We start from the raw sequence: 14,321 nt of genomic DNA on the forward strand, positions 1-14,321 counted from the left end.
TTCAAAGCAACTGAGAAGAAACTTCAGAAAATGAAATCATCCCTGTGGTCCAGGTATTTTTGGTATCAAATGATAGTATGTAATTTCCAAAACAAAGTCATAGGTTTTTTTTTTTTTCCTCCCTAGGGGTAACCACTCACTTTTCCAGTACACATATGTAAATAGCATTTTTTAAACTTGTGTTGGAGATTATATATATATATATACATATTAGAAATATTGGTTTAAAGAATAAGGGGGAAGAACCAACTGTACTTGGGACTTATTCCCTAATGATGGAGATAAAGAAGATGGAGTCTTTACACAGCATGAAAATCTAGCAAGATTTTACTTTTTTAAGAAAGCAACTACAGAAAAAGGAAGAACCAACATAGTAGCTCTATGATTAACCGAAGGCCCACTGGTCCCCTTGATCTCTTGCATGCAGCTCCTGCTGAGGCTTTCTCATAGGCCATTATTATTTGGACTTTGGTTATAAATTACTTTCCAGAAACCAGCTTCCTAGAGAAGCTCTACAACTTAGCCTAAAAGGCTAAATCCTAGGACTGGTAGTGTTGAGAGCCACAGCCAAGTTGGGATGGAGCCTGGCATTGCCAGAAGGAGTGGTTGAGAGGTGATGCCAGCGAGCCATTAAGATGATGATAATTAAGTTATAATTGCTGTGACTGGATGATGCTGGATTGAAACAGACTGTGTATTGAGTTGTATATAGACCCCTGCTGTCCGGCAATAGGGCGGCTCCTGCTGCCTCAGGCACCTGCTACTTTGGAATTCCCGTTGAGTTCTCCCGGTTCCCGGTTGTGGGCCGCTGAGCCCGGTGGAGGGTGAGAGAGTTCCCGGGGAGTGCACGTGGAGTGCTGGTGGAGTTCGGGCAATAAAGGAGTTCCTGTTTGAACCTACAAGTCCTCGTGGCGGCTCAGTTATTTTGTGCCCAGCCAGACTGCGGCATGGTAGTTTTGAAATTTAAAAATGCCTCAAATTTCCATAATGGTTGGAGAATGAACTGAAAGTTAACTAGTCACCAACAAACCTCAAAGTCCCTAAACTTTAATATTCTATTTAGTTAAAAATGCAGTGTGAAACATGATGGCAGATAGTAGCAATGCCCCATTCAACTCATGGAAGGGAAATCAGAAGCCTGAAATCAGATTTCAGGTTCCATATTCTGTCACTACTGGCATACTCAGTTTGCTCCTCTGTAGGTCACTCTGCATAATTTCCCCTCAAAGGCAGAGGATTCTCTTGGTATAATCTCTAATATGAGGAAGCATGAAGGACATCAAGAAATGAAAAACTAACATGTGAGTGTGGCAAAGAGAATGAGAAAATACGAGAAGATGGACAGAGAACTGGAGAGGTCAGCAGTAGCTAGAGAAGACAGAGTTTGTTAGTCAGCTTTGTGCTGCTCTGACAAAAATACCTGAGAAGGAAAACTAAAGGGAGAAAAAGTCAATTTGGTGCTCACAGTTTTAGAGGTCTTCATCCATAAGGGGCCTACTTCATTGTTCTGGGCCCAAAGTGAGGCAGCCCATCATGGAGGAAGGATGCTACAGAGGAAAGTTGCTCACCTCGTGGGAAGGTCAGGAAGCAGAGAGAGAGAGAGGGTGAGGGGAGAAAGAGGCCCTAGGGAAGATGCAGCCTTCTAGGACATACCCCTACTTCCTCCAGCCATGTATCATCTACCTCTCGTCCAGTTCATTCAAACTAGGATGGATTTAATAGGTTAACGCTCCCACAGTGCAATAATTTTACCTCCCAACATTCCTGCATTAGGAACTTTTGTGGGACAGGAGCTTTGGGGGACATCTCCAAACCATAAGATAGGGCCTTGAGGACAAGTACACCTAGGTAGGCTTTCTTCTAGAAGTCATGGAAGGTTCTATGCCAGAGGAACAGTATGAGCTAATCTGCCTTATGCTGGAATGATGGTCTAACAGACAGAGGAAAGTTTTTTTGAGGATCCATAGGACCAAATGAGTAGCCTAAATTTCAAAAAATTACCGCTGTGTTTTTGATTTGTTGATGAAGAAAGTAATACAAACAGGAGTCCGCCATCATCACTGTCATCTTCACCAGAGTTTGAGGCCAACAGAGAACCCAGTGGGCCCACAGCTACTTTGTAAAGCTCCTCTGAGTATAGATGCCACTTCTAGCAGTAGCACCAGAGAATATGTTCAGAGAAAAGCCATGCAAATTAACTCTGGCAGTTACTTGGCTCTTGGATATAAGCCAGTAGTGTCTGTCACTGAACTACATCCCCAGTCATTTTTATTCTGAGACGGGGTCTTCCTCAGTTGTCCAGGCTGACCTCCAATCTGCCATCCACCTACCTCATTCTCCTGAGTTCCTGGGATTATAGGCATGCGCCATCATGCCTGGCCATTTTGGCTCATTTCTCAGAATTCATTTTAAAAACAACAGCCTTTTTCAGTAGCTAGAGATGATGGACAATGTTGGTAAATGGTAAAATCATCTCTGGACCTATAGCAATCATGCCATGCTTAGTAGTACTGCCCATTGTTTTTATTTTATTTTTTTTTTAATGTTGTTGTTGTTATTTTGTTTCCTTTTTGTGATGGTTGCATAGGAACACCTTTGTTTACATCAGGGAATGTGAAATACAAGCACAAAAGTGAAATGAATAAACAGGATTAAAGAGCCAGAATCACAGTTTAATGTGACAACTAATCATCGCAAAGAAGTATCTAAACCACATGAGTGTAGCTACAAAATGAGTAAACACATTGGATTTAAAATAAAACTCAACTTTGACAATAAGGAAAAATCCTGGCATATCAGCAGTGGATTTATATGCCTGGTGTGTTCCCTTTCTCACCCTCTAGACATATGTGCTTATTTAGGAAAATGAGGAGGAAGGATTGGGAAGATGAGCAATGCTACAGGATCATTCCTCTTTCAGCCTGTTGCTGTCTCTGACATTCCTCAATTAGGGAGGGACAACAGACTTCTCTACCGGGAAGAATTTTAATGGTGTACATTATCATTTGTAAGAGTTTTTATTTTGTGATAGTGTCACAATTGCTTACTGTTTAACTCCATCACAAACTATAAAGTATATGATATCTATAGTAGAAAAATTCAAATGAACATTCTATTTAACACAGAGAAAAATATCCACCTTTCCTAGATTACTATAGAGAAGATTAAAATATTGTGTATATTTTTATAATATTAAGGTAGGTATGTGTTTCTAGATGTGAAGTCATAAAATGAAAGTACACTGACTTGACTATGCAAAGTCTGTCTTTCTTTCTTTTTTCTTTTTAATTTTTTTGTGTGTGGTACTAGAGATATAGGCCAGGGTCTCACACATACTAAGAAACTCTCTACCACTAAGCTAAATCCCCAGTTCTTAACATTATGATATAAAAGAGTAATAAGCAAAAATCAGAAAATCTTTAAATGAACAACTCACAGAAAAAAAAGATTCTGAAGTTATAGTAGAAAGTTTTAATTAATTTTGATCTCCTGTTTTTTTGACAATATCTTTTGGTATTTCCCTTGGACCTTATTATATGATTATGCCACTTCTTAACAGCCTTGCTACTAAATGACAGTAAGCATAGTTAACTAAACAGGAATGTGAAGGAGGAATGAATTCTGCTCAGTCTCCAGCTTCATAGATGTGTGCTTTGTAGAGGAGGATAGGGCTTCTGTTTAGAAGGTTCTTATGCTTGAGTTAATGCAGGGCTGTCATTATGACATTTTTAATTATTTGAGGGAAAGGAGCCTTGTGCTGTTATTTTGCAATGAAAATTATGTATTGGTCCCGTAGTTGGTGTCCTATAAACTATCTATAAAGCAATAAGTTTTATGCCAAAGAAAATGATCAAGAGATATAAGAATAATGCTAGTCCTGAAAAGTTTATACTCTAGAAGTAGAAGTAAGCTCGGTAGTCAAATTATAGTCAAACAAAGCAGACAATGAACCTCTGGCAGAAATGAAGAACCAGAGAAGGGAGAGGTTAATGCTACATAGAATGAGGCCCAAGTCCGTGGAAGAAGTTTTTGGTTGAAACAAAGACAGGATTGAACATTGACAATTTGGAAGAAAACACAGGGACACGGGGAACACGTGGGTATGTGGAATCATTTGCTTTGGGAGGAGCAAGAAGAAACCAGGCTGGAAAAGCTGGCTGGTCTTAGCCATAAAAGGGCCAGGAATGTCCAGGGGGTGCCATAAGTAATTCAACAGGAACTGTGAGCCGCTGAACGGTTGTAGAAAAGAACCAGTTAGTCACAGCCACCATTTAGATTAAAGCAGGCAGTGATGGTCCTTCTGGTACCTCTGGACCCCCAGCCCAGTCTGAGGTTCACAAACAAAGTAAACTTGATATTTTACAGAGTGGCCAGATGGAAAGTGATATCAAAGTCAGAACTCAACTCTTTTTTATTCAACCAGGTAAACTCTACTTACTCATAGCTGGCCAAAAAAATATGTGCACTCACTCTGGAGAGCCAATTTGTATTAAAGTTTTAATAGTCAAAACAGATCACACAAACTAAGACAGCTCTGACAATAACATCCCTTCCCCCACAAAAGAAAATATTTCAAGAGTAAATTAACACACACACACACACACACACACACACAACACAGGAAGACATCTCCATCTCCTAAAATGGTACCACCCACTAATAAAGGAGTTCTTGTTAGAATGGTTCAATCTCCTTCAGGAAAAAAAAAAATGTATAGAAGCTAAAATCAACATCAAGCCATTTCATCAACTACAATTGGGATCTCTAACATGACTGCATCAGAAAAAAAAAATCTATAACTCTTGCACTTCAAGTTAAAGCTTAAAATGAAATATTCATTCTGTTTCTGTGTTTCTCACCAAATCCACACTTATGCATGCATGCATACACATACACACACACACACACACACACACACACACACAGCAACTGAACAATTTAATTTCCTTCTAAACTTCAAAAGAAATTTATATTTCCACCTTTCCTAAATGTTTCAACCAATCACAGTGAGGAAAGGAAAAAAAAAGTCACCCTGCAGACACAGTAATATTTTAATACATTACTTGATTTAAATTAGAAAGCAACTGTCCCTTCAGTAGAGATATAGCAAAAAGAATTCACGTGGATACAAAAAAATGCATAAAGGGTGAAACAGAAGATAATTAATTAACCACAAAGATACCCAAGTAAGGAATATTAAATTCAATAAATACCTGTTAAAATGTATCGCTGAAACAAAATATGACTCTGACTTGGTAGTTCTGTTTTAACTATTCTTTCACAAAAATAAAGTTTACAGTAAACAATAAACATTCTCAAAAATGAAATCTTAGGGGTACACTTCCCTTTAGTTCACAGTTCACATAATCTGTGCCTCACTATTTAATTATGCTTCTGTTTTTAAATTAAAAAATACAAAAACAATTACATTTAAGGCATCATAATTTTCAATATTCTTTTCAATCATAAAAAAATGGTTTTCTTTAAAACAAATTTGGACTTGAATAAACTCATTTCAGTGAATATCAGTGTATTCCTAAAAAATGAAAATCTGGCTTCTTAATTACTATTACCACCCTATGTTAAGTTGTCATAATATAATCAAAGAAAAGAAAAGGTTTGATATTTGAGAACTGTAACATAAAATGAATATAATTTGAGAAATTAAACTCAGGAACAAAAATTAAATAGATGCTTCTTAGAGTTTTTCCATTTTATTCATCTGACCGTTCATATGGAAATTCACATAAGAGATGTCTTGGCCTTCCAATGTGGTCTGTTTAGAAGAAGTGACATAATGCATTAACTTATCAATAGTTAAAATGAACTCAGTATCATCTTCTGTTCCAGCAAATTCTCTCTCCTTTCTCTGAGCTACACATCTCTAAGAGAATGCTGAATGAGTGAGTACATAGGATGATCCTCAGAAGTTCCAACCTAACCACATATTCTGAAAACTGGCACTGGAAATATAATGAAGCCCATCCAAGGTCTTCTCTTCTACAAATTGGCAGGTTATTAAGAATGAAATAATGGGAAAAGTCTCCATGTTGCTGCATTTCAAAAACTACAAAAAAAAAATGTTCTTCAAAAGAGAAAAGAAAGTCTCCTACCTTTTTAAAAATTCCATGTACTCGGTATGCTTGATGAGGCCTGTCCTCATCATTATTGTTTGAAAACATTGTCGATCAATGGCCCAAAGTTTCACATTTACAAGAGCTAGAGAAAGGAGAAAAAGAAAACAAACAGGGAAAAATTAATTAGAGAATTTCAACTGTGAACAATATCCTGCAAAACAGATGAGTTATTCATGAGCTGTATGAAAATGATTAACCTTTCACATTCACTTGAAACTAATATCATAACACTGCTCTATTCCATTAGAGTCAGGTATGCCTACAAGCACAATGTACTTCATAATTTTCCATACTAGCATTATTGTCCACTAGGAAGTTTCCTTTTGCTTATGGGAGGAGAGTAGTTAAGTACACCCTGAAAGTACTTACTGATTCAAAGACTTTCTATGAAGAAAAAAGCATGCAGATAAAAAGAGGTTCACAAGTAATCATACTCCCTGATAATTCCCCCAAATGATATTAACGACTCATATGACCATATTTTAATTACAAAAATTAGAAGTAAAAATTCAATTTACAGGTTTAAAGGGGAATTCAATATAATAGAAATAATAATTGCATGATAACTTCTATAGAAAGCTTGCTAAACAAATTGTAGCCTGTGCCCAAAGTGGCCACATAGAAGCTTTATTAGATATTTTTGTTGAATTTTAATTTCTACTCCTACACACTGGCATCTTTGACAAAGCATAATTAAATGTTGAAGCTGCAATGTATGTATATATGGAAAGACCACAATGAAACCCACTAATTTGTACTATTAATATGTGTTTATAATTCTAATAATAATAAATAAGAAGCCATTCTGCCAAGAAATAATTATGGAAGCCAGATATCCCAGAACTGCTAAACAGATAAGCATAAGAAAAAAAAATGACAGATGCTATAATCTATATGGAACAATACACCACGATATCCTTAAGTTTTAAAAGATAAACACACTGAAAATCTTGATAATTGAATCTGCATGATATATGACAGGCTTATTTTATTATCCTCTCCAATTATATATATGTTTTCAAATTTTCATAATAGAAAATAAGTCAAGTTAGCTTTGAAATTAAGAAAACCAATTTATATACCTCATACCCAGAGGGTATGGCGTAGAGAAAAGGTATATGAGGGTTTGAGCAAGATTGCTGAGGGGGCCAAGATATGGTTTAATGAGAAACACAGAAAGGTAGAGAAATACAAAAAGCTTTGTAATGTTTTGAACAACCAATAATAAAAATTTAAAAAAACCCACAATTCTCTCTTTGCCATAGTTCTCAGACCAAGCATAGTACATGACTGGAGATTAAGGGGGTGAGAAAATGCTTTCAGAGAATGAGGTCCCACATATACCTCAAGGGAAAAAGACAGTGGAAATAAATAATGGGGGACAAGGAGATAAAGGAAATGTTATTCTACAGAGTAAACCTTATTCTTTAATTTTACCTCATTTTTCCTTGCAAAACTGAGGATAAGAAATTAAAATATGACTTCTCCTCAGAGATGAAAAAAACAAACAAAACATGCTCAGTTAAGTAGAAAAAGAGCAAAAGCAAAAAGAACTGATGTGCTTGTGGCTCCTCCTTTCCAAACAGCCTTAAAAATGACACATAATCTACAACAAAGCTATCACGGTTTTTCTCCAATCATACTCTAGTTCTTCTGATGACTCCAGGCTCTCTTCCAAAACACCTGTGTACTTGAGACATACCGTGAGACCAGATGACACAAACATGAAAAACATGGAAAATCAGGGGAGGTTTCCCAAGCAGAGCAGGAAGGGAGACCTTGAAAGGTGATGGAGGCCAACCCTGAAGAGAAGTGATTGAAGAGGAAAGTACATAAACAGGAGCACAGCTGGGAATGAGCTCAGGAGACCCTTCCCATAGAACACACTGAAATGGCTGAGACTTCTGTAGGGTTGCTACTGTCTGAAGAGTTAGTTGATGCAGGGCCCTAGAACCTAGGCTCATGGAGCCAGGATTAATTTGAGGAACAACAGCAAGTTAGTAGAGATCTTTAAAAAAGAAAATAAAGCAAAGTAAAAAACCAAAATTTAAAAGAATATACTCTGGGTACATCAATTCTTTACATGTTTATAAATAAAGTAAATAAATAGAAATTTCCCTGTATTCATCATCATCCCTAATGATTTCTAGGTATTTTGTAATATAGATAGGCCTCCCACTAAGCACAAATAAGGACACACTCACCAATTTTGTTATTTTTAAAAAAACAGTGGCAATAAAAATAATTGACAATACTATGTGGTGAGTTGTAAAAATATATAATAGTTGCCACTATGTATATATAATAAATAACATGTTATGCATTATATAATCGTATCATATATCATTTTTATATACTATGTATTTACATACATAATATATGTTTAGATATTATATATTTATATATGTCTTATTTTTATAGACATTTTTAAATGCACCTTAAAGAAATGAGTAGAAGTGGAATGTCTATGTGAAATACAGCATGCATACATTTTTAAGGCTTTGTCCTGCAGAGAAACTTAACACATTCACACTCCTAGCAGTAATACATGAAATTGTTATTATAGACTCTAAGAGATATGACCATGGTGATAGCTGAGAAAAAAACAATATAGGAAAGGCATACATTGGATTAAAAGATACCAGAGTCAAACAGACTACAGACCAACAGTGGTGCCATCAAATAAAAAAGTTACATAGAAACTGTAGGGCAGAGTAGTAATATATTGAAAGTTCTATCTAAAGAAAATTGTTCTGTTAAATATCTTGTGTGCAGTTTTCCAACAAGGAGCAATAAGCCAATGTCATGGTCAAGTTAAGAAAGGAGGTTTGTAATGAATATGGCAGCAATAAGAATAAGAGCAAAGGTTTGGCTGGGGCGTGTGTATGTGTGTGTGTGTGTGTGTGTGTGTGTGTGTGTTCTTAGCAAATGTTACCAATATTGTTATTTATCTCTAATATCTATTTCTTCAGATACATTTGCATATTCTCTCATAGAAAAGCTTCTTTCCTGTTTCTTACAATCTCTTCTACTACTAGAAATTAGCTTTTCCTTTGAGAAGCATTAGGTTTATTTCTTTATTAATGGTTTACATGCATAAATTTCACCTGCAAAAAAATTAACAAATGAACATAATCTTAGGTGACCTCTAACGTTATGTTAAAATCTCTAAATTGAATTGATCAGATTTTATTATCCATATGTTTAAAAATGACTTATATAAATGAGTTTACACAATCCAATCACTGCAATTTCTGTTTGGTTCTTGTTTACTTGGGCTGCTGATGTGTCTCTACATAAAGTTTCATTTCAGATAACGGTGCTGCATGATAATGAACATAGGTTGATGAGATCACATTCTTATCCATGACCTTGAGTAGGATGCCAAAACAGTTTTTTATATTCAGTTAATATACATATTAGTCAAGTCAGCATCTTACAGGTGGGCAAGCATGACTAATAATCATCTTGCCTTGTTATAAAAAAATGTGGTTATACTGGAGCTGTGATTAATGTCTTGGTTCTCAAACAGCCTGCTGGAATGTAAATCTGTTTACTTCCATAACTTAAAGAGATTATTCAAAAGAATCACTTATTTACCTTTGATTTTAAGTGTTATTTTTACCTGTGTAGGGAATAAACACTGAGCAAATAAAATTTCTGTGATTTTCAAGATGAATACTGTGGTTGAACTTTTAAGTTTGAAGGGCATAAAACAGAGCACTGGAAAGAGAGTTTCCTTTCCGTTCAAGTACGAATCTAAAATTCTTTGCTAAAACATGTTTCATGTTCTGGGAGTAAAACCACATTCCACACTGGAAAGCATATGAACTTTGATTACTACAAGATCACATTCAACAGGGGTTAAAGTCAGCTTGCTTGGGGAACACCCAAGATCACAAGGGAAGGAGCCACAAAGCTGGAGTAAACTAAGAGACCACAAATCTGAATTTAGTTTATGTTCTTTGGGGGAATTCATCTATTGTCCCACTTAAATTTTGGAACAATACTGAGAAAGCATATGTGACTATGAAAGTAATGATAGACTTTAATATTTACTTGGGACATCTTTATCTTCCATCAGTCTTAAAGATACTGGTTCTGGGTATACAAGTTAGAAAATAAATTCAGCCCCACCCTCAAGAAACTTGTAATTCAGTACAGAGGTCCACAAACTACTATAATGCCAAATTGGCCCATGGTCTGTTTTTGTACAGTCTACTAGCAAAGCATGGGCTTTGTATTTTTACATGGTTAGAATTTCAAAAGCATATTTTTTGATACATGAAAATGATATAAAACAAATTTCAGTGTCCATAAAAGTCTTCTTGGAACATAGCCATGCCCCTTCATTTACATATTGTCTCTGGCTGAACCAAGCAACTGCAACACAGACCATATCGACCCCAAGGTCTGAAATATTTCCAACAACACTTGCTGATTTCTGGCCTAGTGAAAGAAAAAACAACTCGAGATATAAACCTACCATGGCTAAGTATCTGGGGCGTGAATAAGCAGAAAAGGCAACATGTACTTTCTGTGGGGAGCAGCTGAGGAGGGCTGACTAAAGAAGATTGACAAAGAGGAATCATCTCAGAGTTCTTTAAGTGGTGTAATGGAATGAATGTCTGTGTTCCCCAAAATTAGTGAGTTGAAGCCTTATTCACCAAACCGATAGAATTAAGAGGTAGGATCTTTGGGAGGTGATTCGATTTAGGCCTTAAGGTGAGATGGGATCAGTATCCTTATTAAAAAGGATGGGATCAGAATTCTTACTAAAAAGAGAAACTCATAAGGTCCACCTCTCTCTTCATATAGGCACCAAAGAAAGGCCATATGAGAATCTAATCAGAAGAGCTATCTCCAAGGGCTAGACTATGCTTATACCCTAATGTTGGGCTTCTGGCTTCCCAAAGTATAAGAAATACCACTTGTTTTCTAAATTATTAATCTGTGGTATTTCTTATAACAGCCTAAACTGATGAAGACCACCTGTCATCCACGGAGCCGTAAGGAGTCTGTAGATGGATCTCAAGGGATTCTTGAATTTGAGAGGCAAAAACAACACCTTTATTTTTACTACCCTGTAACTGAAATTTGGTATTTCTTTCAATTCTAAGTGTAAGCAACAAACCACCCTGGTGATTTGTCACCAATAGAAACCATGGCTATTTTTATATCACCCTACATTTGCTATAGCTAACTGAAATATAATGAATACTCATTACTACTTTGAAATCAGAGGCATTGCTAGACCAGCCTTTAGATCTTAATTTTGAAAATTGTTATATAACAATTCACTATTAAATTTTTATTGCTATATTTCAATATAAATGGTTTTCTTTGGTTAGCCTACATATTTATTTTATGCTTTTAAAAACATAAAATAAAATATATAGTCTTTTAAAGAAGTCCATGTATAACTAAACTGACAAAAAGGTCAATAGCACTCAAGATTAAGAGCTCCTGTTCAGGGCTGGTGGTGTAATCTAGTGTAGAGCTCTTGCCTAGTTTGTGTGATACCCTGCATTCAATTCCCAGGACTGATAAAGGCACAGTTGATATATTTCACTGGTCTGCATCCACAATGGCATGCCAGTTGTTAAAACATCAAAACACATTTATATTATTTAGTAAACAGGCCTGAGTTCACTGACTGTTCCCCCTGACCTTTCAGAACAATCCCCTAGATCTCCATAGTTTAGTAACTAAAAGATCAACATTGAGCTCAACAGTGACTTCCCAGAGTTTGCTCTAGAAGTAAGTCTTCCAAGGGAGTTGTTACATTTTTTTTTAACATGTTCCCCTCTCCACGCTTTAGTCAGCTTTTTCTCCACTCTGATTATCAGATCTGACAAGAATGTTGGAGAGGAGGAAAAGTTTATTTAGGACTCAGTTCAGAGGTTTCAGTTCCAACAGAGCCAGAACTACATTGCTCTGGACCTGACATGAGGCAGAACATCAAGGAGGTGGTGGAGGAAGGAAGCTCAGGACGTGGCAATAGGAAGCAGAGAGAGGGTTCCTCATCAGAGATAAATATATATGCCCCCCAAAAGGGTGATGAGCCATCTCCTCCAGCAACACTCTACAGTTACTACCCAGTTAATCCCTATCACTGGATCACATGGGTCAGGTTAAGGCTCTTATAATCCAATCATTTGACCTCCAAATATTCTACTATTGTTTCACACATGAGCTTTTAGGGTTACCTCATATCTAAACCATAGCATCCTACCACCAGTGATTTCCAGAAAGGGATCTGGTAGGCATGTATGAAGAAGTAACAGTATAACTCCTGGAGGAGGCTTCAAGTGGTCCAGGTAGTCTGAGATTGGAGGTAGTCAGAGGTGAAACAAATGAGAAGACAAGCCCAAGTTGAAGGCTATAGTTCTTGTATGCCTGCTCTGGGGCTCCGTCTAGATCCACAAGTCTGAGAAGGTACTGAAGAATTTAAAACAAATGATTCACTTCAAAAACATTATGGTAGAAAACACCTATTAGTATATTGGAGGAGAGGACTTAGAAACAACAGAGATAAAGATAGTAATAGAGATCAATTAATAGCTCTTACGGTTACCCAGGTGGGTAGACTCTGGTGATGTCAATGAAGCTAGAGAGGCAGGTGAATGTTTAAAGGCATCAAGGACCTTGAATAGGCAAGACAGGTCCGAAAGAAGAAATTTGACTCTAATATCCAATTCTCTAGATTAGATATATGAACGGAAATGAAATAGTGGAATCACGAATGTTGCATTTATATTATTAAAAAGTTCAGGTGACTGTATTTTCAATAGCTGTCTTTTTTTCCTGTTTTTGTTTGTTTGTTTCATTTTGTTTTTGTGGTGATGAGGATTGAACCCAGGGCTTTCTTTCTGATTTTTTTTAAGGGCAAAAATCATGCATATCAAAAACTAATTTGAATGATTTAGCAATAATTAAAATAAGCTAAACTGTGGAGCCAACATACATGCCCTTCAGTGGATGAATGGATAAAAAAAAATGTGGCATACATACACAGTGAAATTTTACTCAGCAATAAAATAGAATAAAATCATGGCATTTGCAGGTAAATGGATGGTGTTGGAAAATATAATGCTAAGTGAAGTTAGCCAATCCCCAAAAAACAAATGCCGAATATTTTCTCTGATATAAGGAGGCTGACTCATAGTGGGGTAGGGAGGGAGAGCATTGGAGGAATAGATGAATTCTAGATAGGAAAGAGGGGTGGGAGGGAAAGGGAGGAGGCAGGGGATTAGCAAGGATGGTGGAATGTGATGATCATTATTATCCAAAGTACATGTATGAAGACATGAATTGATGTGAACAAACTTTATATATAAACAGAGGTATGAAAATTTGTTTTATATGTGTAATAAGAATTATGTTGCATTCCACTGTCATGTATTTAAAAAATAAAACCAATTATAAAAAGAAAAATAAATAAATAAAATTACCACAAATCTTTAAAAACAATAAAAAAGAGAAAAGAAAATAAGCTTCTCATTCTCTTTTACTTCTACACATTATATTTTCTACTTTCAAACCATTTTCTGGTGTTTTAAAAATTAACCTTTCCTCAATTGAAACATGTCAGTATCTCTTATGAAAGTTTTGAGTTCAATGCCTGGTCCAAAAGCTATTTTCATGTTACAAAAATATGTGCCAGATTACTGTGATTGCATGGCAAATAACTTTAACACTCAGATAGCTTTGGATATGTTTAGGAGGCCAAGGTGAAGTTTCATAAAAATGATCAAATGTCAGACAAGGATATTTTATGTTTTGGGAAAATTTTTTCATTATCTAAGTTGATCAAGAAGATATACTAATAACCAATATGGACATGAAAAATGCTCAATAATGCTACATATTAAGGAAATTAAAACCAAAACCAAAATTAGGTACTATTTTATACCGATCAGAATGGTTATATTTAAACAGGAAGAAAAGAAATATTGGTGAAAATTTGAAAGAATTGGAACTCTTTTTTTCTTTATTTTATTTATTTATTTTTACGTGGTGCTGAGGATCAAACCCAGGGCCTCGCATGTACTACTGAGCCACAACCCCAGCCCAGCACCTTGTTTTTTTTTTTTTTTTTTTTTTTTATTGATTATTTAAAGCATTACATAGCTCATGGTATATCATCTTTCATACATTTGACTCAAATTGTGTTTTGAACTC

General features: G+C 35.9%; 1 protein-coding gene across 1 annotated transcript in view; it reads right to left on the minus strand.

Moving 5' to 3' along the window:
• The window catches only part of PRKG1 (protein kinase cGMP-dependent 1), a 1,128,350-nt gene that overhangs the window by 422,368 nt on the left and 691,661 nt on the right, over window positions 1-14,321 (minus strand). The window contains exon 4 of the mRNA XM_081267801.1: window positions 6,114-6,219. Within this exon, the coding sequence (XP_081123927.1) occupies window positions 6,114-6,219 (106 nt within the window). The remainder of the gene's footprint in view (window positions 1-6,113; window positions 6,220-14,321) is intronic.

This window comes from Spermophilus citellus (genome assembly GCF_964194105.1).
Source record: "Spermophilus citellus genome assembly, chromosome: 15".
In the NCBI taxonomy this organism is placed as follows: Eukaryota; Metazoa; Chordata; class Mammalia; order Rodentia; family Sciuridae; genus Spermophilus; species Spermophilus citellus.